Source organism: Lagopus muta, chromosome 2, assembly GCF_023343835.1.
Source record: "Lagopus muta isolate bLagMut1 chromosome 2, bLagMut1 primary, whole genome shotgun sequence".
Lineage (NCBI taxonomy): Eukaryota > Metazoa > Chordata > Aves > Galliformes > Phasianidae > Lagopus > Lagopus muta.
In genome coordinates, this window is record NC_064434.1 from 34,248,205 (window position 1) to 34,276,009 (window position 27,805).

At 43.3% G+C, this 27,805-nt stretch overlaps 1 protein-coding gene across 2 annotated transcripts; it reads left to right on the top strand.

The window, feature by feature from the left end:
* Window positions 1-169: 169 nt before the first annotated feature.
* HTR1E (5-hydroxytryptamine receptor 1E) lies at window positions 170-27,611 on the top strand. Of its 2 annotated transcripts, XM_048937513.1 has the most exons (3): window positions 170-282; window positions 13,252-14,615; window positions 25,591-27,611. In XM_048937513.1, exon 3 carries the CDS (start codon window positions 25,771-25,773, stop codon window positions 26,863-26,865), a length of 1,095 nt encoding a protein of 364 aa, XP_048793470.1. In that variant the 5' UTR covers window positions 170-282; window positions 13,252-14,615; window positions 25,591-25,770; the 3' UTR covers window positions 26,866-27,611. The 2 variants fall into 2 exon arrangements, with proteins under 2 accessions (XP_048793470.1, XP_048793471.1); XM_048937514.1 differs by lacking the exon at window positions 13,252-14,615 and having other exon boundaries at window positions 180-282.
* Window positions 27,612-27,805: the final 194 nt, after the last annotated feature.

Sequence of the window (27,805 nt, forward strand, 5' to 3'; positions counted from 1 at the left end):
CGCGGAGCGCCGCGGGGGCGGCGCCGTGCCCCCGCCGGAGCGGAGCGGAGCAGGAGCGGAGCCGCCGCAGCCTCCCCGCGGCCCGGCCCCCTCCCCCCCCCTCTTACCCCCCGCCCGAAGTGGCCGCGCGCGGAGTCCCGTCCCCTCCTCCTTCGGATAAAGACCACGGCCGGGGTGGGCAGCGCGTCACTCGCGGCTGTCGCGCCGAGGGCTGGCGGGGTCCCACCCCGGGAAGGGACCCTCCGCCCCAGGGCCGCCGGAGCAGCCGCCGCCGGAGCCCAGGTGAGTGCCCGGGCTGCTGGGGGTGCGGGGCTGATCCGAGGGGACGAACCCCGGACCGCGCGCTGCTTCCTTGCGAGTTATTCCGGAGTTTTCCTTCCTGGGCTCGTGGCGGTTCTGTGGCTGTCCCCGAGGGGACCGTGCCGAGGGATGCCCCGAGGTGGGGCGGGAGGTGCTGCCCCGTGGTGCCACTCGGCAGCGGGGCATCCCGGCGTTGTCCGCCGTGCTGGGAGTACGTCTGTGAAACGCATCGCCTCTTTCTTTCAACGGGTGGGAAGGGCAGGTCTGTGCCTTGCGCTTCACATCCCAGGTTAGGAGCTGAAGGACGCGCAGGGCACCAAAACCGTCAGTTAGTCTCGGTGCTGCACGAGGTGTTGCGCTCCTCGCTCCGGGATCCAGGAAGGTGAGCAGCTGTTGGGCTGCCGCCCGCCTGTCGGTCCTCCGTCCCGGCTGTGCAGCTCTAGTAAGGGACCGCTCCTCGGTCACGGGTGGGGGGTCTTCAGTTGTGTACATGGGGTAGAGGGCACAGCTTCATCCTTTCATTCTCTCCAAATCCGTGGTTTGGGTCCACACCCAAAAGCACGGGGCATTTCAATTCATCTGCCTTTGCAGATTGCTGGTGGTGGCTGGGAGTCTTACTGAAATTTTTTCCTGACATTTTCAGTTTTTAAAGAGCAAAGCTGGAATGGGCATAAGCCATACGTTCCACAAACTGTGGCTCTAGGTGGGAAAAAAAAAAATAATAATCCACCAGATATTGTGACTCCGATGATGTGAGAACCGCACTACTTTCCCATAGAGAAGCACGTACGTATGGCTTCCATCCAGCAAAGGGCGTGTTTTGTTCTGATGAGGGCTTCGGTGCTGTTTGCTCCGATGGAATTTCTCAGCGGCTGAAGAGGAACGCATGCTGCTGTGCTTTGGGAAAGCAGGGCTTAAGTCCTGCTCTGAAAAGCATCCACTCGGCGGCTCGAGTTCATTGAGGAGCTCCAGGCATAGCGAGGCGGGGGAGCCGTGCACCGAGCGCCACCGCCAGCCCTGGCACAGGAGCCGGGCATCGTACCGGTGATGTGATCACCCACACTGTGCCGGCATCCTGGAAATGCAAACAGCCCCGTGGAGCGAGCTGTCACGGAGGAGCGAGGGCAGCTGTCTGTGCCCTTCAGTTGTCTCAGATTTTGGGACCTGCAGCTCTGACATGTTATTTGGTAAAATGATGATCTGCAATTATTCCACGAGCACCAAACCCATAGGTGATTGTCAAGAACCGAGGCAATTTTGAGCATTATTAAGAGAATGTTATATCATTAAGATATCCAGAGAGTAGCATTTAGTTCCGAACAGCTTGATTCTTCTGCAGGGAACTCTGTCATTCCTTTAAAAATAAGATAAAACTGTACTTCACTGTTCCCCATCTTTCCCCTGCTGACAAAGTGTGGTGCATGCTGAAACCAGCCACGCTCTTGACTATCTTTCTTTCTTTTCTTTTCGGGAAGTAGATAAGCACACCTCTGTTTGTACTTAAGAGCTCCAAGAAAAGTTATGAAGCACTCCTGCTTGTATTGTGTTCTGCCTGTATGCAGCAGCCTCAGGAGTGCTCGGTGCATCAGCGGCAGCACTGGTTTAGCAGCTCTCAGCTTTAGCTTGTTGCTGATGATGATGTGACTTGAAGCCTTGGGTTTTTCATAGAATCATAGAATCGCATGAGTTGGAAGGGACCTCCAAAGGTCATCTAGTCCAAGCCAGTGAATGGGGACACCTGTTCAGGAGCCTGTACCGAATTCTGTGTCACCTACAGCTAAATCAGGTTGCTCAGAGCCTGGTCCAGCCTCACCTTGAATGACTCCAGGGGTGGAGCATCCACCACCTCTCTGAGCGACCTGTTCCAGTGCCTCACCACTCCTACTGTAACAAACTTCTTTCTTATATCCAGTCTAAATCTCCCCTCTTATATTTTGGAACTATTTCCCCTTGTCCTGTCACAGCAGACTCTGTGAAAAAGTCTGTTCCCTTCTTTCTCATAGCCCCCCTTTAGATACTGAAAGGCCGCTCTCAGCTCTCCCCAGAATCCTCTCTTCAATCTGAACAGCCCCAGCTCTCTCAGCCTGTCCTCATAGGAGGGGTTTTTCCATTCCTTGGATCACTTTTGTGGCCTTCCTCTGGACACGCTCCAACAGGTCCATGTCTCTTCTGTACTGAGGACTCCACATCTGGATGCAGTATTTCAGGTGAGGCCTCACCTGGAGGAGCAACATCACCTCCCTTGACCAGCTGGCCACTCTTCTTTTGATGCAGCCAGGATATGGTTGTCTTTCCGGACTGCGAGGGCACACTGTCCAGCTTCCCATCCGCCAGAACCTCCAGGTCCTTCTCAACAGGACTGTGCTCAATCCTTTCATTCCCCAGCTTTTACTGATTGTTTGAGATGCCACAACCCAGGCACAAGACCTTGCACTTGGCTTTGCTGAACCTCATGGTGTTCTCCTGGGCCCACCAATTAAGCTCATCTAGATCCCTCTGGATGATGCCCCGTCCCTCAGGCATATCGACTGAACCCCAGCATCTTGGTGTCATCTGCAAACTTGCTGATGGTGCACTCGATCCCACTGTTGATGTAAAACCACCTCTCCTGTAAAAACCACCAGCTTCACCAGGTGGCCACCAAAAGAGAGTGGATGTTTGTTTTAAGCCTCATGTTCCCCTGATCCCTGACTTTCTACTGAAACCTGCTCTCCAGGATGTGGAAGGGAGACATGGTAATTGCACCAGCTCAGACTGAAGGGTTTGGCATCACCTACAAGAGTGATGTGTTTGAGACATAAGGATTGCTTCCAGGCAGCAGTCTTGTATATTAAAAAAGGAAAAGATCTCACAGCAAACAGTGAGAAGGGCTCTAATTTGGTTCAAAGCCGTTTGAAGAGCCATTAATCAAACACTGAGAAGACACCACGATAAAGTAAAAGGTCACCATGCCAACCCCTTCTCTGTGTCTTTACATTAAGTCTATCAGACTAATCCCTGGCCTAACTTGACTGAAAATATCATTTGGGCTCTTTTTAATCAAGTGACCGATATATTAAACAGGCTGTACCTGTCCTCCACACGCTCACTTACGTAAATGCATCTGCTTGCAAGCAGGCCTCAGGAGTTCAGTGGGTTTGACTCATGTGAGGTCAGCCTCCCCCTGTCCAGCCCAACGTCCACCCTATGGCTCTGTTTGGGAACTGAATTGTATTTTATGTTTACAAACACAAGCAGCAAATTAAAAAAAAAAAAAAAAAAAGTTATATTTATAGAGTAAACAACCACACATTAATTTACTTTCAGCTAAACTTACTCCTCTCCACAAGCCTTTCCCGTTATGTTACTATTGGTTCTGATTTATGTTTTTCTCCCAAGCAGCCCAGGCAAGCTGCTCCCCAGTCAGCAGTTGCTGCATGTCCTACTCCTTCCCTTTTTTCACATGTTGAACTATCCAAGGATGAGTTTAACATAGATTTACTGAAGAAAAGCATGCAAATAGGGGCCCACGTAACAAAATACTACTGAAATGTGCTCCGTGGGCTGGGTCCTGTTCTTATTCTGTCTCCGAATGTCTTTCCTGTAGGAGAGGAGATTGAAAACGAGCGCATCAATTGGAAGATACCGTTCAGAAAGAGATTTATGATCCTTTCTCATCAGGGATGCTTACGTGGGATTATTTCTGCCTGAAAGCACTGACTCAGAGCTCACATGTAAATTGCCAGTGTAATTCCACTATTCTGTGTTTTGTGGAATTGAATGTTTTGTGCCTTGCTTCAAGTGTTTTCTTGATGAAAGTCTCACTTTTCTCCTAGAGAGAGCTTTGTAGGCAGCTGAGATGTAACCACATCTTCCTGAGCTGCATACAGGCAGTGTCTGCCCATCAAATGGGTAATACCTTAATCTTGAAACGGACAGCTTCACATCAATACCACTGTGTTCTCGCAGCAGTTCTTTTGAATGGTATTATTTCTTCCCGTGTGTGTGAAGTTTAGCAGGAAGGGAAATACTTAGCATGTTAGTTATAGAATGTTAGAGTTACAGAATCATTAAGGTTGGAAAAGGCCTCTAAGATCACCTGGTCCAACTACTAACCCACCCCTGCCATGCCCACCAACCGTGTCCCTCAGTGCCACATCCACGCGGTTCTTGATCACCTCCAGGGACAGTGACTCCACCACCTTGCTGGGCAGCCTGTGCCAATGCAGCACCACTCATTCTGAAAAGAATTTTTTCCTGATATCCAGCCTGAAGCTCCCTGGAGGTTGGAGGTACCTGAACAGAATAGCACGTCCTTGGTTCTTCGCACAAAATGAAAGATGAATGCCCAGCAAGATCTGGTTATGGAACTGGGAGATGGTTCATGCAGATTTACACAGCCAATAATTAAATTTTGATCCATATTCTGAGATACTTCATTGTAACACTGAAATACCAGAACAAAGCACTTCTCTTGCTGCTGAAATAGAATAGATTCAGTAATCAGCACTCAATTTGGAAACTAAGAGCGAGGTCTGAAAAGTCATGCAAACAGGTACACGCACTGTTGCTTTACAAGATATTTTCCAGTTGATTAGCCCAAACTCCCTGTGATCAAAGCAGCACATGCTTGCCTTTATAGGATGAAGAGGTCCAGCTGGGTGCATCCTCCCTGCTCACTATAATGCTCAGGCAGCATTTGTGTAATTTTTGCCTTCTTGAGTTGTGGAAGTCAAGCATCCACCTTTCTTTATTCACCACAACTAAAGTCTGTGTTGCTGTTGTATTTCATCTCCAAGCAGAGTAGCCAAAAGGTCTAATGGAGCTGTAAATATTTGATGAAGTTGCTGACTGGGGCTTGGTACAATATGAGAGCAAACTCCACCCACCATCTCAGGCTGCCCAGGGCCCTATCCAACCAGTCCCTGAGCACATCCAGGGATGGGGCATCTACAGTTCTATGAGCAGCTGTGCCAGCACCTCACTGCCTTCTGAGTGAAGAATTTCCCCCTAAAATCTAATCTAAATCTCTCCTCTTTTAGTTTAAAGCCACTGCCCCTCTTACAGATGAGAAGAAAGCAAACAACAAAAATTATACAAATAGGAAATTCTGCTCCCGCTCACAGAGAAGCTTGGAAATCTCAACAGATAATTTTGTCATAGTTATTAAAAAGGTGGAACAAGCCCTGGATTCAACATGTTGGTTGGAAGGTCTATGTCCTGAAGAGTTTTAGGTGAACGCAGCTCTTCTCTTTTCCCTCAAGGCTCAGAAGTACTAGAAAAACAGGGAGAAATCTTCCCTTGCCAGCAGTGGGTGCCAGATTTAACACTTTTTAATTCTGTTGTCACTTTTTAAAATATACAGCATTTAGTATAAAAGTATCAGTTTTTCATAACTATTGTTTATGGACTCTGGCTTACGATTTGACATATATATTAAACTGCTAGAGGGAGATGCATACTACAAAAAATAAAACACTGGTATTTTCACAAGTATATGGTAGTAGAAGGACTATTTTCAAACACTTCTCTAAAAAAAAGAAAAAAGAAAAAAGAAAAGAAAAAGGGAGAAATATCTAAAATATCTGATATAGGGGGGAAAGTTAAATCATAAACATAACCAGATCAGCCACACTCAAGGGATCTGTGCACAGCCACCTTTGAGGATGTTGGGTGGGGGAAAGAAATAAGTATGCCTTGGTTTACTGGTGCAGGTGTTTGCAACTCCTCTGGTCATCATGCTGTCAAAGAGAACCTCAGAGGTGTTTGGAAATTTATCTTGGTGCCATTTTTGCCAATTATTCCTGTTAATAAGTGCAAGCAGAGAGCCCTGCCTCGCGCTGCTGATGTGCAGCCAATTAGCGGTGCGGAAACAAGGTGAGAAAGTCTCGACCAAGCCCTAGGGACAGACAAGCTCTGGGAAGAAGCTGAGCTTGAGGTTCTTGTTCTATATTATCAGATTCTTACAGCAGTATTATTTGTATTACCGGGAAAGCTTACATCTAGAGCATGAGACAATCCAGGTGCCAGGTACAGGGGAGAGATATGAGCTCAGTCCAGCCACCACATGTGCTTTTGGTTTTCATCCACATCCTTGGGCACCATAGATACCCTCTGAAGCTGATATATATATGGGAACTGCTAAGAGCATCAGTAAACTATTGACATATAATCAGACAGGGGCAAAAATCTTACTTAAATGTCTTCCATGCCTTGTTAAAGAGTTCAGCTTTTCTTAAACTAAATTTCTTTCGTTTGGTGAGGCAGTTTTCTAAGGAACCCATTGTTAATGCTATCTAAACTTTGAGGAAGTGGGCAGGTGTGGATATAACTAAGAGCAGGCTCTTTGTCAACCTATCCAGATGTGAAGGAGTTTATGCGAGGCCATATCCACCCTGGCCATCCCTTGTCATTGCTCCTGCCTGGGTACCAGAGGAGAACTGGAACAATGTGAGCACTGCAGGGCTGGTTCCTGAGCAGCCAGAGCCAGATGATGGAGAGCAAAATGAAATTTGCATCCTCTTGATCTAAATAGCTTACCACAGTGAAGGAATTTGAGTTGCATCCCCCTCCCATACTTTGAGAACCCTGGACTGTAACCATAGAATCATAGAATCCCATAATCTTCAAATCATAGAATAGCTCGTGTTGGAATACACAAAATTTAATGGACCAGCTCCTGTCCTGGCCGTATAGCTGTGCCTCAGGACCAGCATGTAGCACTTGTTCCAGCAAGGAATAAGCAGTAGGCCTACTACCATGTAGCCTCTGTTAATTGGACTTCAAATATAAATGTATAAGTTGTTAAAAAATGCAGAGGCTTCTCTTGGCTTAAATTTTACAGTGCAGCTTAATTTGATCTTCTCTTTTTTGTTTGATAGTGTGTAGCACATTCTATACAACCCTTTCATAAAATGTTCTTGCAAGGTTAAGAGCCGTAGCGAAGTAGTCCTTATTGATTGCTAGATTTATACCTGAGAAGCCTGCAGGCAGCATACTGTGAGCTGTATGATGATTTTAATGTGAGGGTGGCATTTGCATGGATACAATTTCCATGACTTCATAACCAAGCTACTGTTTTCTAACCAAGCACACAATGGGAATTATTCAAGAGAAAAAGAAAGATATTATAGTTCTTTCAAAAATTGTTCTTTGGAAGCAGGTAATCTCTCTCTTATTCCTGTATTTAGTTTGTGATACTATTGATACTACAATGTGTTTTCAGAAAAATGCATTTTCTCTTTGGAACTGTTTCATAAAAATATGTTCTTTTAAATACTATTTTCAGCAGGCAAAGCACACAAGTAATTTCATTTTGACAGTCTAAGTCATAATGCTTTTGTATCATTCATTCAACAATAAATATCTTAATGGACCTTTTAATGTAACAACATTTAAATAATTTCACTACCTAGTACAGCACTACCAACACTGATCTAATTTTGGGCAATATTAGAATACTTTAAGCTGTTCCACAAGGATCAAGAAATCTTGTATACATGCTTGAAGCTGTGTGCAGTACAAAGCTGAGCAATACTGTGTGATCTTGAAAATTATTCTGAAAATCAATTGTTCTGACTTTTCAATTACACTGGAATGTTTTTTGGCAGACAGATACACATGCTAATTTTTTTTTTTTTTTAATAAAAGAAAAGGAAATTATAATGTCAAAAAGGAGCTTGAAATATCCAATGCTTGTAAAAGCCGGCCTTGGATGATGCAGCCAGATGATGGGAAGATAATCATCAATAAGCTATGCGCATCACTAAGTACCATATACTGGCTATCTACCCAACCTAACATATTGGGGTTGAAGTGCCAGCAGTTACTTGATGGCTTCTTGAACTCTGAACCACCTCAGTACTGATAAAGTATTGATCTTCCTCATTTTCCCCTCATCTGCTGGTGCCTAGTCGCTCTTTTCAAGGATTTCACTTTTTCAAGCATCACACAAATGTCATCTCGCTCTTCAGGGAGGCTACAAGTACTCCCACTTCGGTGTGGAGAACAATAAGATGTTTAACGTCCCTCTTCCTGGCTCTTAGCAATTAAACATGTTTCCTCTTTGCTGATGTTAATAAATGGTCCGACAAACTTTTGGCAGAGTGGCATACTGTCTGAAAACTGTTCATCCAGCTTTTCTCTCATTCTTTGCAATGTAATCAAGGAGGTACCATCAAGAAGCACTCAAGAGGAGAGTGAGCATCAAATAAGAGAAGATTACTGGAAAAATGTGGAGCTGTTGTAGGCACTATGCCGATCTCCCTTACTTTTACATGATGCTTTCTCTTGAATCTGCCTCTCGGACAACTTCAGCACTTACTTTTCTAGGCACTTCAAGATTTACAGGCTAAGATGAAGATCTTTTAGTCTGGGAGCCAGGAGCAAATAGAAAACCATAGAGACGCGTAGCGTCTGGAGGGATAGCACAACTCCCCTGTCATGAGCTAACAGCAGTGGGACAGAAGGGGAGAAACTTTCCTACCAGCAAGGAGGGCCTCCCTCTAAGCTCCCATTCTTGACACAATGCAAGTCCCCTGCCAGCTCCATGTGGGAGCGTAGGACAGGATCTTTGCTCTCCACCCCAGCAGCGTATTCACACCAACACTCACCAGGAGAGAAGGAATGCCCAACTCCATTGGCTCCACATGGCATGGCAACCTGCTGGTAGATCCTGGATGCTGAGGTGTTTGTGGTGGAAGTGCTTGTGGGCAGGGGACTGAGAAGTTCCAGGAATGGTTTCCCGTGAGCAAGACAAAGCTGAGCTCATTTTCTTCTACATGCATGCTCCTAAAAATGAATTTAAAGAAGTTGTCCAGAAGCTTTGACACCTGCTGATTTAAAGAAATCAAGTTACTGTAAGCCCTGGTATGGCTGGTTTTGCTATTTCCCTCAATACCCAGCAGAAAATAAGCATAGGAGCTGGGATTCAGATGTCTAAGATTAATGGAGTTGCTCAGGTATCGAAGCAGTGACAAAATGGAAAGTTCTTCCTAGCAGAAAAAGTAATTAGCCCCTTTCAGATCTTCAATTTGACACTAGCTTAGCATCAATTATTCTCCATTGGGAATGTTACATCTTAACAGGGCTCATTGTAATATCATCTTTTCTCAGTAGTAATCGGAAGATAGAAGGCCTCTTCAAATCATTGTCTTGCTGCTCTGAGACTTTTAACATTTCAGCCTCCTACTTATCAGCTGATACAGCTTGCACTGACTTCAGTGCCTGAACAATTCCAGTATTCTCAAGTGTTTGGAAGTCAGCTCTTCCCTGCCTACTCCCACCCCACCAAATTTTGGCAATAGTCTGCAGAGAAAAGCAGCAATATTTCCAAGAAAAAAGGTATTGTTACACTTGAAGTTAAAATCCTCAGGGTGAAGAAAACATGTCAAAATAATTTGGTGAATCTGTGAGGTTGGGTTTGGGGTGAGAAAAGGTAGCTCCACTGTGTTCATTTCAGCTTAATAAGGAAATCCTCTCAGCCCTGGGTCTCTCAGCTCCTTCAGGTCAAAACAGATCTTCAGAAAGCACCGTGTCATCCTTGGGTACTTCCAGCTATGGGAAACTGGAAGACATAGAAGTGCACAAGTGAAAAGTACAATGTATTTTTAAAAGCTGATCTGCTGTCATGGTGCACACTTCCTCGAGAATTTTAGAGAGCCTGGTACACTCTGTGCCATTTTATTTTCTCTGGCCAAGGAGATCCTTCATCTGCAGGACGATTCATAGTACTACCTCACAGCCAGTTGCTCTTCGTTGCCTTACGCAAGTCATACTTCTGTTGGATTGCTCTCTTCCATTTTCCCATCTAACATCCAAAATCCCATGTCCAGTATAACATAGTGTGTTTGAGGCTGTTAGAACATGGTTAAGGTGACTCAACTGTGCAGCTGTGTGACTGAATCCCTCAAATAGTTCTGATAATCAGCCTCTATGCACAGCTCCAAGTTATTCTGAGTAGAGGATTGCTGCAAATAAGGAGAAAAAGAAGTAAATAAATTATAAGCGACCTCCTTTTCTGTGCCTCCAGATTGGGACACTCTGTGGGTAAACACCTCTGAGTAAATCTGTTCTAAATTAAACAAATCACTGGCTTTGGTGGCAATAAAGTCTGGCAATAAAAGCTATTTAAAATCCCGTGGAGACACTGAAGCCCTAATCCGGAGTACAGCAGTCCTAGTGTGTGCTGTTGCCAGCAGACCTGACAGATGTGTGCTGCTCTGTTGTTCACTGCCCAGAGCAGAGTGCCAGCACTCCACTCCTATGATACCTTGGGTTGCAGTGGGATACAGTTATGTCACTACTGGGACACAGAGATGAGGCATGCTGAGAGCACCACAGCTGGACAATATGCAGTTCAGAGCAGAGATGCTGGGAAGGGTCAGGAAGCTGGGTATTGCTGAAGGACTCGCAAGAGCTGCTGGTCTCAGTGGGGAAGCTGTGCTGCTCTGCACAAGCAGAGGGCTCCTGTGGAGATGTTTGCTGCTGGGGCTGGTACCCAGCCAGCTCTGTTGCCACAGGGCCCTTGCTGAAATTAAAAGATCCATTTGAAACCAGTTGTGCTGAGTGTTTTAACTTGATTGTTTGAAGCATTTCTAATAATTGCATTGTAAACCTCGTCGTCATTTATGAGTTTCTCTTTGCAAAATGTTAACAATCTCAGGTCACCTTTGAAATGGAAGCGTCTTAGCATTTGTTGCAAAAGCTTTTCAAGAGTAATTCAAGCCTTACTTTGTCACCAGATCATTTCATGCACTAATGCATTGGGAGTGTCAAACTGTGCTGATAATAGTGGAGTTTTCCTTCTGCTTCTGCTTATTCCTGCTCAGATACAATTTAAGGCAAGAAGTGTCTTAGGGGTGCCTGATCACATGCATTAAATTAGTTCCTCTTTTATCACCTATGGCAAATGCATTTAGAACTGTAAGGTCTCTGGAGAAAGGCTTCTATCTGTTAGGGCAGCACCTCACCAGCTTGGCTCATGGCCTCAGCTCCTGAATGTTGGCTGGTGGTTGTGGAGGGCAGTTTACTGGGAGCTGAATATGCATCTAATCTTCAGCATGAGATCAGCCCCAGAAACTGCCTCTGGGAGGATTGCCCTATTTCATGGTAGGCCTCTGCTCTAGGCTTTCTGAACTTATATTTGTACTGCAGCAAGATTCCAGTCCAGCAAAGTCCTGGAAAAAAACTGAGACTGGGGGATTTAAAACTTTTGTTGATACTTCCAACATTTGCTAACAGATGGAAGTCTTTTCCACTGGCTTCCAAGAGCTGTAAAAGAGCATATGGAGTTGAAATCAAGAGGACAGTGTGTTTGTCTATCAGTGAACCTGAGGCAGTGTGACACCAAAGCTGCCACCTGGCACAGGGAAGAGCAAGGCATCTTACACAAGATTCTGCTGAGAACATCCAGGATATGCAGGAGGACAACCCTAGGGCAGAATTCCACCCTGAGTATATTTTGCAATGTGCTAATGAGGAGGTGGAAGGATTTAGCAATATTTAATGGGGCTCTGATCATGCCTGAGGCATCCAAAAGGTAAATTCAATCATTCTCTGAAGGCTGCAGTATGCCAGAGACCAGGTACTCCTGTTGCAAGGTGACTTGATCCCAGGCTACTTAACAAGTAGTCATTTCAGTTATTCCCACCATACAGATGGAATAATTTAGGCAGTGCCCTTTGCAAGCTGATCACCCCTGCAAATCAAACTGATTTTGACTGTGCATCTGAGAGTACCCAATGTAAGATCTTCTCAGATGAAGAGTCAGTGGTGAGTATCAAACCACTCCTTCACTACATCAGTTTCAGGCACAGGTTTATAATTTGACCCTGTGTAATCCATCAGAGTTTATCTATCTTAGCTAACAATGACCTTCTACATGAATATATAAAAGTTTAATGCTTTTCCATTTTCTGTGTGCCCATAAATTAAATATATTCAGTAGAAGACTGGGGATATATAAGTGAAAGGAATCAGCTCCCTGCCCTTTTAGGCTGACAAAAAATCGTAGCAGACTATAACTAAAAAGTAGTCATAACTTGTGAGTCACAAAAGACTCAAGGGTGAACACAATTAGAAAAAGAGAATTAATGGTATATTGTCTGGGTATGTCTGAACTGCAGGCAGACACCGAAGCATCAATAACTCATAGCAAGAGAGGTTGCTGTTGTTCTTCAGGTATTTTTTTTTCAGACTACTTTAACATCTTATGCAAAAATAATTTGAAATAGCTTCTGTTATTTCCATGGAAAATACGTAGCCAAAATTTGTTGCTGTAAACATATATTCATGAGGAAGACAGAGTAATGCTCTGTGCTAATCATAGTGTTGAATTGTCAGTGTCATCAGAAGATGTATAAAGTACCTAAAAATGGCTTTTCTATTGTTTACGTGATTTTGTTTTAACACTAGTTCTCCCATGATAGCAGAATATCTGACACAGTTGTCTCATTACCAGTTTCAGCAGAGATCTGGACTGGAATAAACAGCCAATATAATAATGCTGCACAAGGGTGCAGGGATGAAGATATGACAAGCCATAGTAAGATCAGTAGTATAGCAGCATCATTAACCTTTTTTTTTTGTAGCTGCACTAAATTTTCCACAGACAAGAGCATTAGTGATTTTAACTTTGATTGAGAACTGCTATTATCCTCTCACAGCGTGTGGGAGCAAACAGGCACTTGGATAAATCATAAAAAAGAAAACCACTTAGCAAGTTGCTTTCCTCAATAACACCTTTTTCTGAAGGTTCAAGGCTGAGTGCTGTAGGGAGAATGTGTGTGAAGAGAAAAGCAAGGCTGCAACAGCCCGCTGCAGGTGCTCAAGGTCAGCCCCTCTCACTGGAGACCGTGAGGTCATGTTTGGCTCGGAAAGTATTCTGATATGTTTCTAAAAAATTAAGTAATTAAATATTTCAGAGAGTGAAAGTCATCAGGATTCTAATGCAGTGTTAATGGGGTCTTTCAGGAATCTCAAAGATCAGCTTCAAGAATGACAGTACTCAAGCCATTAGCAAGCTCATCCAAAAGTAGCCATCCATCAGAGGTGAGTGTCTCCACATCCCGGCTGCGGAGGAGCGTGAGGAGCAGCACTACGTTCCTGCTTGCAGCTGCTGCAGGAGACGTGAAACTCATGCCAATAACCATCTGAATTCCCTCCTTGTCCTGCTGTGGACAAGGGTGTGTTTGCCCAGCAATGGGTGAAGCTGGCAGTGACTCCACCAGCCCAAGGACACGGACAGCATTGAGGCGGCAGTCCATGGGAGATCATCCTCTCCACAAGTGGTGCTAGATGAGAAACAGATCAGTCTACTTGGTAATATGGAATACCTCTCACATTGTCCTTGAGAGGAAGAGCTGATGATGGACTGTCCACAGAACAATACCATTTTGGATTGGGTATTTTTTTAAAAAAGGCAACAAGTAGTGCCAGTGTGACACAAGAGGACGAGGAGTAAAGCCTCTAGCTCCTTCTCCACTGCTCATCACCTTCTGCAGTTCTCATCTACGTGAGACAGCCTGCAGGTACACGGCTGTGTTTGAATGGGACAAAGCATGGTGGGAAAAAGGCAATTCCATTCACCTCATTGAAGGCTGGGATAGACTCCAGAATGAATTATTCCTGGTAACTCCTACTCGGATGTATATTCTACCAAGACCCATGGAAAGGACCAGAAGCACAGGATTTTCTGCCCCTCTATGGTGTAGAAACCAGCAATAAATTATTTTGATCACAAGGCCTCATATATTAATAGAACATATTAAACTGTCTTTTGTATTTCAGTGCATACAATTTGCTACAGCAACCTACAGCCATCCGAGGTACTTCAGCTTCACTTTCACAACTCATGGGGCACTGAGAGATGCTCCCCAAGCTGAGGAGTCCATGTGTCACCAGCACCTTGGTACCAACAGAGTGGTGTGATGCCTTCAGAGCATTCCACAACTCCTTCAGCACATATTGATCACCTGAAGCCACAGTGGGGAGAGGCAGGAGGTATCCCTGAGGCTGACTGTCCCCACAAAGAGCAAGTGACCACCTTTGGGGCAAGAACTTGGGGAGTGGTTGAGCTGCACAGCATGTTGGAGCACAGGTCCAGACACATCCTCCTGTCCCATTTTGTAGTTTGGGAGTGATTCACTACCCTGGCAATACACTCTGCTGCCCATGCCCCAAGAAGGGGCTTAGTGCCAAAGCAGGGATCCCCAAGTCCCCCCCAGAATGGTGAGATGTGACTTCTTGCCACGTTTTCTCTTGCTTCCAGTTAGCGGCCTGCAATTAGAAGAGGTGTGGTACCGGTGCTGCTGTCATCAATTTACCTTGATTTTCAGGTATTTCTGGTTTTCAGGTATTTCTAAAAAACTTCACAATGTAGATAAGGATTTCCTTTTTAAATTAGTATGGGGTGGGATGATGCATGTATTTTCTTCTCATTTTCTTATCACGGTCTCGTAAGTTTGGCCTCCAGAGTTCATCTAATTCAACTGCCTTTAACAAGCATCAAATACAGGTAATCTACCTGCCAGCATGTTGTGCAGTGTGAGGGATCACGTGGAATTATGATGATCCTCAAGTATCATTCCTGGGAAAGTGAGCAGCTGAGACGCCACCGAGAATGCTACAAAAAAATTAAAGGAGAATGGGGGATAGCCACCACATAGCATCACATTGTGCTCCACACCCCTATCAGAAGCATGTTGTCTCACTTGCAGATTTGATTATTGGCTCCTAGATCACAGCAGGGTCTTGTTTCCTTCTGATGCTTTTAGGCTTGGCATGGAAAGTGAAAACTGAGAACGACATATTACAGAATTTAAGTTGGATTTTTTCTGAATACTCATAAGAAACTTGGGGTTGAGAGGGGAAGGAACGAGGGCTTCAATCCACTTTCTAGAGTCTGATCTTGAGTCAGTTGTCAATGATTGTTGGACCACTTTGGGGGATATTGTGTTTTAGTAGTGAGTTCCTGGAGCTACTATGCCCTGCAAATGAGATAATTTTGCAATTACATTTTCTCATTTGTAGTGGTAGTCACTATAATGCACTCTTGTGCATTACCTGCATTGTCTGGCAGTCACTGAACGAGACTAAATGAAACCAACGTCTCTGAAGATACCTGAAAGTTTCATTAATCCTCTTATATAGAGGAATGATGTTTTGTGTTCCATAACTGTAGACATGTTTGCTTGTGTGTCATCGGCCTTTGGCAGCAAAGATGTCAAAAGTGATAGGACAAAGAGTTTCCCTTACAAGTCAAAGCTTCATAGAGCTTTTACTTGTAATGTCACAACACAGCAATACCCACAAGAGGTGTTTTCTGGTTGCATTTCACAAATGCAGACCACATCTACACGAAGAGAAATGGATACATTAAGTCTGTGGTTAAAAAAAAAGAAAAAAGAAACAAAAGGAAAAGAAATGCAGTGTTAAAATTATGCTACAATGTTACTCCCTTTGGATGTTTCCATTATTAATCTTTCACTGTGTACATCAGTACTGGGATTTGAGGTCAGAACTAATGGTTCTGGCATACTGACACAGAGCAAGTGCATAGGCTGAAGACCCATTTTTGCTTTTTATGCTTTCTGACTTCTTAGCACTTTTGTGCTGTGCTGTCCAAGGCAATGGTACTGTTAAGGGGCAAGAGTCAACATCTGATGATGAAGGTTGTTACTGTGGGCCAGGTCTCATTTCCTGTTGCTCAGCACTCACCCTCTGAAGCTACTTTCATTTCCCTCATGAGCTGAGAATTCCCATGTATCAGCTCACATGCAACTTGTTTCAAGTCTGAGCAAGAGGACTGTCAGCTCCTGCTGCTTTGCTGATAGGGGAGAAGCTTTGTTTCTCCCACCCGGTGCAGGCACTTGCACAGCTCAGAAATAATGGAAGGCAGTAAGGATAAATTGCCGTCTAGAGAAGCTGTCTTGTCTTTGACTCCTGAAGGAGATTAGGGGGCATGCTCAGACTAGAGGTTAAGACAGATCTTGCTAAAGGTTGGCAGGAGGTAATGGTAGGAAGTATTCTATACGCCCATTATAAAGCCCGGCAGTGACCTTAATGCTGGGACCAAAATTGTTCACTGCATGCTTGATGCTATAGCTCTCACTGGCCAGACCTCCTGAATGCGGATAATCATGAGCTAGAGCAGTGGAAGCACAAAACCTGGCCTTTGGTTTAGCTTTTCCAGGAGCTCTTTGTGTGACTGCAGAAGGCACTTCACCTCTCTGCAGCTTAGCTTGTCAATCTTTAAAATGAAATTCTGGTTCTGTTCTGCACCCAGTCACAACCCTCAGAGCAGTCATTCACTTCAGTGATACTGTGAGCGTTGAGGAACGCTCCTGCTCCTTACTGGGCATCAGATGTTTCTCTTCGTATATATCTTCATAAACAATTTCTTCATATATAATTCATATATAATCTTCATATATGATTTGGTGGTGGTTTGGACGTCTAGGACGTGATACTAGACAGCCAAATCCTGTAAGACTCACTTGTTACCCTGGCCTGATGATATAGAGGCCTGGACAGGCAGACTGCTCATTCCTTACCAGTTGCCAGAAACCAGTCCCAGACCAAGCAAGACTGAACTCTTTCCTAGTTCTCACAGTTGTGGTGTTTGTGACTGGAAGGCAAAAATCCAACCCTCACTAAGTTTTTGAGGAATATTGTTTATACATTTTCATGGTAATTGCATGTGTACAGTTCTACCTAAGCATGTATACGTAGCTTCCTGAAGTAGGTATTTGGTAATGCGAATGAGACATATGCTTGTCATCCTCTACCTCCTCATCACCTCCTTCATTTTCTGAGGCAGAGTAAATCAAGGCTTTGCTTGTGGTGATAATTAAAGCACTCTGGTTTATTCCAGAATTTAATATTGTTCTTAATGAGAAAAACAGATTTGAAATGCACACAGTAGGTAAGAAATGCATCCTGCCTTTAAAATCAGTCTTCTGTCACTGAGACAGGCACAAGGGGGGGAGCAGTAGAGGGGATCCTAGTTGATTTTTTTCGGGGGGGGGGGGAGGGAAGGGTGCTGATTGTGTCTGACCCTTCCCTTGATAGCACAATATTAAGACTTCGTATTCATTATGCCTATTAGCTGCTGCAGCAGAACTCAACCAAGGAAGGACAAGCACTACCTGAGGACTGTTCTGTTTAACAGAGAGGGCATGATGTGTTAGTAGTCATAGGATGTTTTGAGTGTTGAGTCGTTTGTACTCAGTATAAGCAAGCTACCAAACAGGGGAAATGAAAGTATGGGGTATAAAGTACATACCTGAAAAATGTTTGACTTCCCAGGGCACTTCCCTGAGAATTAGAGATGAATATGGTCCTTCCTGTCTGTTTTTCTCCCTCTCCAGCAAACACACAAACATCTGCTGTTATAATATACATTACTTGCAGAGGAGTTTGGCTCTTCACATTTTATTACACCTGTTAAAAGACAGCTCAATCTTTACAGTGTATGAACTTTCATAATTAGTCTGTATTTATGTTGTATTTGTGGGTTAATTATATTGTACTTATGGGTTTTGATGGCTAATTACCACTAATTCATATAATGACTTGTCTGAAATGCTTGATGCTCAGTCAGTTTCATAATGCTATGTTTTACTTATCTTGTATTTACATGGTAATTGCTCCAGACACGTAGTTGTAGTGCCAGCTACTTGAGCTTAGAAAAGTTTCCAAAAGCAAAGATATGGCTGAATTATCCCAGGCAGTGGACAAAATAGAGCATGCTAGTTTGGTTGTAGGTATAGTAATTGTGGCAGAGAAAAAGTATTACTTTGTGTGAAAGCTTCATCTTTCCAGTTATGCCAGGACCCTGAAGAACTTAGCTGCAGTATCACAACTGTCACTGAGGGGGTAACCAAAAAATCATCCACGTGTGCTGTTAGCTCAGCGAGTGTCTAGCATTGGTCTGTCAGTTCCCATTGCTTCCACCACCAATAGCAAAGTTCAGAAACAAAAGCAGTAAGTTCTGCTGCTTCTGTATAACTCCATTCTGTAAACGTGCAGCCTTTGCCACAGTGCTCCAGTGTAGGAAACCCAACCTCTGCTGCTTGGCAAATATGATGAAAACCTGCCTTCTCACAAGGTTTCAGGACCATCTCTAGTAATTGTGAGAACTTCCACTGCAGCAATGCCATATTAAGCAGGAGCCCACCCTTGACCCGTTGGGTGTTGTGCACCACATGGGGCACCAGTAATCCATTTCTCCCACATTTGCAGTGAGGATGCTGGCTGGTTTGAAACCCCACACTTGCAGCCCAGCCCCACTGGCAGTCCCATGCCTCTAGCCCAATGCTTTCACCATCACGAGATGCTTTTCTACAGTTGCCTTCTGCTGTGACAAAACTACTTGTTCAGTCACACCCAGTTTTCCTTCTGAAGGAAGTCTGAAGCCATTGTGTGAGTCATCTCTCTTAATTCATCAGCCAGAAATTGGGCATATATTCACTAAGGCTTCATCTCAAATCTTTTGCTCGCAGTAGAAACTTCTATTGATTTCAGAGGGTCTCAGATCAAGCTTCAATTTTCTTTATACACTAAATTTTAGTCTGCCTAATATCTTCATTTGGGCCATTATGAATTGCAGAACAGCTATATACAGAATCAAGTCATGTGGAGATCAGATAAATCCTATCGACATCAGCCTCCTGACAGAGAATAGCAGCAAGAAACAAATGATGACTTGAAAAACAATGCATGTACAGTGACATTTAGCTCGAATAAAGTGATTGTCTCCATACAAATACAAATAGTACCATGTCCCCAGAGCTGAATAGATATATCCATCAGCAAATATTTCTGTGTCTTTGACATGTCTCTAAGTAGCAAAATGAGAAATTGAGATGGAAAATCCATTCACAGGTGAGAATTCAGTTTTGATTTTCTTACTTTTTTTTTTTTTCTGTTCACTTCTAAGATTTCAACAAGCTTTCTTTTCTAGCCAGCAGTTGAAATGTAAAGTAACAAAACTGTGACAAACCATGGAGTAATAGCCTCTAGCCAGAAGTCTCCCAAACCCACCACTCACATTGTGCTACACTGAAGGATCTAAGCCTGCAGTCATTCCTCAGATAGAAAATTGACAGCATCCAAGGAACTTAGAACCCTCATGGTTGTTTTCAGAAAGGATTTATGCATCCAGCAGCCATGTTTGATCTTTGCATGAGAGCTAGGGTTTGTGTGGACCAGGGTTTATTTTCAGTGGGAGTTCAGTGATTTTGACATATTTAATAATGGGGTTGTACCTCTGTGAGAGTAAGCTCTTCAGTGTTGGCAGCAAGTGGGCCTGTTATGGATGTCCCTGCTGGAGCAGATGTTGAGCCAGGTAGACCCAGAGGGCCCTGCCAGACTCAGCCTTCATGTGATTCTGTGTTTCTATGAATGAGGGCCCAGATTCAGATCCTTCAGGAAGGATAGATAAGACTGAGAGAAGGTGGCTGGGCAACAACTGTTCACCACAGCCAACAACTGTGCAAGTCTTAAGAAGGTATTTACATTCTCTTTAAGAAAGACTAGAAAACGAAGCAGAATTTCAGACAGGTGCCAAGAGATAAGCTGAGTTCGTCAGTGCATTATGCTGCTGCTGTATTTCCAGCACTGAAGCAGCATTTGGCCATTAGAAGCTGCAAGAGGATTCTATCCTGTTGTCCTTACAACAGCCTGTGTATGCTATATGTGAAGGGTTAGGCTTGCAAACAGCATCAGAAGCTTCAAAGACAGTAAAAATAAGGATTGCCATCTGGGGAGAACATCCAGCTATAGTTTCTCCAGTAACTTTTCCTGGCTGTATTGGATGTAGTCCTCTTTATGCCTCGGGGAGGTTCTCAAGATGTTCTGGTGTGGTGCTTTAATAGTTTGTAAATTAAGCACATTTATTTTCAATGAGGGATGTTTTAAAAATACTTTTGCCTCAAATAATTTTTTCCTAGCAAAAATGGCTTTATTTTACACTGCATTACTTCTGTTTGAACAGAAGAGGAATGGAAGGACAGTGACAACTATGTGGTTCTGCTTCTAGTTGTAAAACAAACAAAATGTTGCTTTAGTTCAAAAGATACCAACCTTTAAAATAGCCGTTTAAAAACTTACAATTACTGATAGTTCTTCCATTCTCTACACAAATGGCTAAGTCAGGAATTAAGAGAAAAAAAAGAGTAAATCATGGATCAAAAGAAGCTTTGGTTACCGGGTTTTCTTTTTGTAAGCCCATTTAAAAGGGAAAAAAAAAATATCTTACTTAGATTAAACTTAGATTACTTAAATTACTTAGATTAGTGACCAAGGAGACACTGGAATATTTTGTCTCTGGATCTATGTTTTGATCAAGAGAGTCCCCTTCAAGTCGTCCAGCACCTTGATGTTTTATGTTCTATTTCCTTAAAGCACAAAGAAACAGTGTAGTCTCTTCCCAGTAAGTAAAGGGGAACTCTTCCAGTGGACTTCCAGTTTCATGACAGCATGGCCCCTACAGTTAGAATTTCTGGTTGTGGTTTTTGAAGTCAAATGTGCCTGTGTTCTTTTTGGCTTTGGGAAAATAAATGGGTCTTGATAAGGATGAGGCTGCATCTTAGCTGCTGCTTCTCTGAGGAGAGCTGTAGATGCTGGGAATGGCATACTTCTCTTCCTTCCTCTCTATGAATTACACTTAGCTGACAGTGTCTCACACAGCACCTCATTATCCAAGCTGTCCTCCCACCTGTATTGTATCTGATTGTGGGTCTTAGTCATGCAGTCAATGAATAAGCAGTCTGAATGGAAGCTTGAGCTGTAGGAGGAAGGGTTGTGGAGGGCCCCATGCATCCGCTAGTGCTCAGCATGGAAGTTCTTTCCTTCTGTGTATGTATGTGCTTCTGAGTCATTCAGTAAAACCATTCAGGGATCAATGCCATGGTCAATCCTATAAAACAAAGCATGTTACAACATTTAAGCAGCATTAATAGTTTGGTTAAACAGCACAGGAGAGGGAATGTTGAAAACCCAGCTTCTTTTAAAGCATGCACAAAGGGAGGTGAAATAGCAAATTCAGAGAAAAAGGCTGCTTTAGTGATGAAAAACATTTAGAATTGTAAAGTTGAGTAAGACAGCCTGGTTTTATCAAAAAATGATAAATTAATTAGAGAACAACTTGTTTATGTGAGAACTAAGCATGAAGATTGCAGGAGTCAGCAACCTTTCCAGATTAGATTTTTTCTTTCCCAGACAAATGTTAAGTGTGCAGGTTACATGTCTCCTGGCTGTCGCTATCTACTAAAATAGGAAATCTGTGGGGCTCAATAGTCCCTTTTTGCACTGGGGCAAGGTCTGTTTATAAGCACAGCTCTGAAGGCTGCTGCTATGGGCTGGTGTGCCTCTGCTAATGTGCCCCATGCACCAGGGAAGGGCTGGCCAGGTATTTTTCATCAGGTTAGCTCACATGACAAGGCTGTTTCTCTCCATTTACACTGACTTTTACTTCCTCAGTGCTGCTTATCATGCCGAACAGCAGCTCCAAACATCCATAACTCATCTCTGAAGAAAGCAGAGACATAAGGAGGTCTTTCTGCCACAGATTAATGTGAAAGGCAGCACTTGTGTGTTTTGGCAACAGTTGTATGAGAGATTATTACAAATTCATGATTTAACAAAGACATATTGATTTATTGCTGCCAAAGGGACAGAGAAGTATCATAATTGCACAATGCCTTAATTGCTTAAAGGAAATGCAAAACTGTGGCTATAAAGGAACTAACCCTCCTGCACACGTGTGTTCACGTGCACACATGCCATGACAGTTGCCCTTGTTCTCTCCAAGGGATGCTATTCCATTTCTTAAGAAACAGTGAGAGATTCAGTGGCCAAGGAGTTGGTGTCAGCCCACCTGCCAGTCTATGGAAAATGCAAAGTATTCTGCCCCAAGACTGAATGTTCTTTTGCTGAGAAGGTAGAGGAGCAGGCATGGACATTGCCATCTCACAGCTTACACCTACCCAACTGTTTTTAGGGAACAATTAATCATCCTCTTCTCCTCTTCTCCCTCTCAGAGAGCACTCAGTGCCATTACTGACAATCAGCTAATACACAATGTGATTGATTCCCTTTTGGGGGAACTCAAATGAGTTTCTCCCACCACACCAGTAACATCAGTCTTGGTGTGAGATGACTGACAGCCTAAAGGAATACAAGTGCAAGCCATAAGCAGGCAGTCCTTTTAGTGAGAGCACTTCAAATAAGATAACCACATTATTAATGTCTCTTCCAAGAACTGACTTGTAAAACCACAATCGATTACTACAGTGTTAGTAACACTATAAATATAGCAACCAGATGGTCCCTCACCCTAGTCAAGGGCTGCCAGGTACCACGAAGGACGGGTAGCAAACAAAGAATTAAAATACAAAATCTACAATATGCGTGACCACAATAACACTCACATTTTTAAAGGTTAATAATAAGAGGCATTTAAGTCCTGTCCTATATAAATAACCAAGGTCAACCACTGATGTCTTCTAGCAAAGCCACTCCCCATTTTAAAACTCTACCTATTTTCTGGGCCAGGATATATCACAAAAAGCAAAGAGACGAAAGCTGGATGTCCCACCTGGGAGCATGCACTGAATCCTGGATGCCTGCTCTTTGCTTGTCGTGTGTGAACCCAGGAGCTCAGCACTGCTGGTCTGTTCCAAGGACAGGACTTAAGATATTGTGGAAGCTTTCAGCCCGACATCTCCAGACTTTCCAGCATTTCAGTATACTTAATAATATTTGTCTAATACAGCTTTTATTTGTACTATTTATATTGTCTGAATTTCTAAGGGTTCATTTCCTATAAATAGCATGGGAATTAAAACTCTTCAGTGCTGGTCTTTGGCATGAAGGATGTGCCAGTCCAGGCTGTGGTCCCTACAGGCAAGTCTTCTGCGGGGAGGATGCTTTGTTTACTTTTTCCCTGTCTTTAATTATTGCAGTTGTTTTCCAAGGAAAAAAAAAATCATCCCTGCTGAGCAGTGAGCAGACCTTCAAAAACAAACTTTTCCTTTGTCCTTATGGAAACCCCAGCATCAGATCTGATCAAGTATGATGGATTTCGCTTAAAGACGAAAGTTCATCAAGGAAGAAAATAATCTGTTTTTCAGATTATCTTTGTCTTGCAGAGAGGGGGCAAAGCTCGGAAAGGATTTCCCAAAGGTTATTCCGGCATGAAAGGCTCTTCGCTTCCTTCTGGGTTAAGTACGTGTGTAGGCATTGCTCAGCAGAGAACATATGTGGCCATGCACCTCTGGGAGAAACACCAGGGCCAAAAATCTTCAGAGTTCTTAGGGATGTGAGGACAAGGAGGAAAATGCTGCTTACCTCAAGAAGTAATAGGAGCTCTCTTGTGTGTGGACCAGAACAACAGGCAGCTGTGAAGGAAGGGGGGGTGCCTTGGTGTACCTTTGAGTACCTTTGAGTTTGCTTGTTGGAATCTACTTCACTAGGGCACTAGCAAAGTAATTCTGCTGAGGAAAGTAGGAATTGCAATTGCATCTGTCTCATGCTTCAGAAGTGCAGAAAGGCCCTTTGCTTTATCCTCTGGTCAAAAATCAGGCATAGCCAGGGAGCAAACAAATGGAACCAAGATCTCACTTGATGCAGAAGACTTGTATGAAGAATCTGTGAAGGTTTGAGTTAAATTTTTGTCTTTTTGAAGTCTGAATGACCAAAACAGTGTTTTCAATGCAGTAACAACCTGAAAACTGATAGATTAATTTCCACCTGGTTTCTCCAATCTGATATTTTCTCCAAGGCTAATCAGATTTTAAAGCAGTTTCTGAAGAGCAGAGTGTAGATGGAGTGTTGCACTATGGGTGTATTCTACAAAGAGCAGCCTTTTTTCTAGTTTGTATTTTCAGCCTCATACAGTTTTTGAACAGGGGTCCTTGTACACAGAACTAAGCAGCTGTCTAGTTACACATTCATAATTTCTCATTCATATTCTTGATTCCTTTTAACTTGCATGTGGAAATAGTCTCTCGGAGCCTAACCCGAGTCCTGCTGGTGTCAGTGAGAGTGGATTTTATTACCCCTCAAATTTAGCCATCTAAAATCAGATATGTATTCTAAGTGCAACTGTGGAAGAGCCACTTGCAGTCAAAGTCAAGAAAGATCAGCATTTCTAGGGCATGATTCCTACTATCTGCCTGAAAGATTTGTCGGGAGAGGGGACATGTATAGTTGTGGCAGCAGCTGTCTCAATCCAAGCTTATCAAGGGAGCCTGCACAACTAGCCTACAGGAATCCTCACTTTTAGATAAGTGAAGTCAAGGGAAAGAGTCTTATGAGTTCTTTTAATGGCAAAAGATTGAGGCTTTTAGTTTCCTACAACTTTTACAAGGGGATAGATTACAAATAACAAAGCAACGTCCCAGAGGATGTCTCAAGTTGCATCCCACAGGTTGCTAACTCTGGCCTCAGTCAGTATTTGTGATGTAAGGAAAGGACTTTAGCACTTTCCCAAAATAAACTTCTGAGGAAAAATAAGCCTTTTTAAAGTTGCTGTTTGTAAATTGCATCATAGTGTGCTGCCTGACAGGCAGGGCAATCTGATAGAAATCTCAAAGAAAAGGCAGGAGCTTTTTGTCTGTCTTCTCCAAAGATACACGCAGTGGGATATATGGAATATCAAGAATAATTAGACAAAACTATATAAGCTCCTTGCAACACTAATGTGCTCTCCAATTAAGTATTTGCCATAAAACTTTAAACACTGTTTGAAAGCTGCACATTAAAGGTAACCTGAGTAATTTTTAAGTATTGTTTCCGATATATTAATAAAGACATGGATATGAAAAAGCAGAAAACTGTGAAATACTGACATGCCTATGCTGATGTAGGCTGCTCATTTTCTCCTTTCTAAAGATGATATATAGAAGTAATTGATCCCTCTCCTACAGCAATTAAAGTGAAAAGGCAGATTTCCTGTGCTCTTCATCTGCTGGAGCCTGTTTAACAAGCAGGCAAAGAATTATATGCCAGTATCAATAATTCATGGAGGCTGCAGAAATGTTTTTTTGGAAGGAACCTCTGAAGGTCTAACATCCCACTTGCAGCAAGACCCCCAAATTCAAAGGAGAAATAAAGTTGCAGGAAATAAAGACAAAAATGTCCTTTAGAAATAGGAATAAATGAATGCATAGAAAAAGAAGAAAGGAGAGAAGAAAGAGGAAAAAGAAATCAGTTTTTAATAAGATGTGCTAATATTAGAAGTGTAGGATTTTTGCCAAAACCTTTTTTTTTTCTAGGTTCACTAACAGATGCGTTTTTATCTTCTAGGAAAATGATGAGCAGGAGGAAACCTGGAAGCTTTCTGCTGTGCTGCTGAATATGGAAATATAAAAACTTTTTTATCTGAAGTATCTCTGTCCCCCTTTCAAATGGACTACTTCTGAAGTTAGAACTACCTGCTACCCAAAGCAGCCACTTCTCCTTTCACTGTGCATCCTGGAGAGGAAAATGAATTTCACAAATTGTACCACTGAAGCCAGTGTGGCTGCAAAGCCAAAAACTGTAACTGAGAAGATGCTTGTCACCCTGACCTTGGCCACAATCACAACCCTGACTATGCTGCTGAACTCTGCTGTCATCGCAGCCATCTCCACAACCAAGAAGCTCCACCAGCCCGCAAATTATTTAATATGCTCGCTAGCTGTGACAGACCTTCTTGTTGCTGTCCTCGTCATGCCCTTGAGTATCACTTACATAATGATAGATAAGTGGACTTTGGGATACTTCATCTGTGAGATCTGGTTGAGCGTCGACATGACCTGTTGCACGTGTTCAATTCTTCACCTATGTGTTATTGCTCTGGACAGGTACTGGGCTATCACTGACGCCATCGAATATGCCAGGAAAAGAACAGCAAAAAGGGCTGGGTTGATGATAGTCACCGTGTGGACCATCTCCATTTTCATATCAATGCCCCCTTTGTTTTGGAGAAACCACCACAGTGTCAGCATCCCCAGTGAGTGTCGCATTCAGCACGACCACGTCATCTACACTATTTATTCCACATTTGGGGCGTTCTACATACCCTTGACTTTGATCCTGATCCTGTACTACAGAATCTATCACGCTGCAAAGAGCCTCTACCAGAAGCGGGGCTCGAGCCGACATCTCAGCAACAGGAGCACCGACAGCCAAAACTCCTTCGCCAGCTGCAAGCTCACACAGACGTTCTGCGTCTCGGACTTCTCCACCTCCGACCCCACCACAGAGTTTGATAAAATTAATGCATCCGTGAGGATCCCTCCTTTTGAGAATGACTTGGACCTGGCTGGTGACCGGCAGCAGATTTCTACCACGCGGGAGCGAAAGGCTGCTCGCATCTTGGGACTGATTTTAGGGGCTTTCATTTTGTCCTGGTTACCCTTTTTCATCAAGGAGCTTCTCGTGGGCCTCCACCTTTGCATTGTCTCTCCAGAAGTAGCAGACTTCTTGACCTGGCTGGGATATGTCAACTCCCTCATCAATCCTTTGCTGTACACAAGCTTTAATGAAGATTTCAAGCTGGCCTTCAGAAAGCTCATTAGGTGTCGAGAACATACTTAAAAGCACTGAGAGATGATGATGATGACATGACTCCTGGCCTTAAGAACGAGCAAAATAATTTGACTGTTGTCATTTCCCTTGACAAAGGGGATTTTGATGTTTGCCTCTTTGCTTAACTCTCTTCAGCCAGTAATTTGTTCTGCTGTTTTTTTTACCTCTGGTGTTATTCACGGTAAAAATTTGAAATAAATTTATTCTACAAAGGAATGGATTTTTTTAGCAATGAAACAAACAAACAGACAAATAACAACAAGAAAATATTAGATATTCACATTTAAGGCATTTTGTGTAATCAGTGATTCAAGAAGGAAAGAACAGTATTCACATTTATTTTATACTTTTTTCATTTAAGAATCGAATGTCTAAGTGACGTGCACTGTAGTAATATGAAGGCTTGTAAGCTGAATCCAGAAATTCATGTTCAAAAATTAATAAACTTCACGGTCATAAACTTCACTGTGGCATTTTGAGAAAACTGTAACCGTTTTTTAGAAGGAAAATAACCACCATTACAGCAGAATAACCCATTCTATTCTTATCCCCACCGAAATGCACTACCGAAACAGAAGGCAAAGTTCATTTAATTCTTTCTAAAAACAGATCTCATTTTGTACTCCAAAGTAATCATTTAAATGACCTTTTTTTTTTTTTTTTTTTTTTTTTTTCCCAGTTTCCTGATTTATGTTAAAAGAGTTGGACAGAAACTGTGCAGTTTTTCTGGCAACTGAGAGAACACAGCTAGCAAGAGTCACACTTGTAAGATGAGCTGCACACCTGAATGATCACCTTTTTAATACTGCTGTTCAATATCACATTCCTTCAGGGCTCAGGCCATGTGCCTTGGTCAGTTGTGAGGTGGCATTATCCAGTTTTTCCCCACTTCCCCTGGACCTTGAAGTGCACAACACCACGGATCATCGACCTTAACCCACAGACTCAA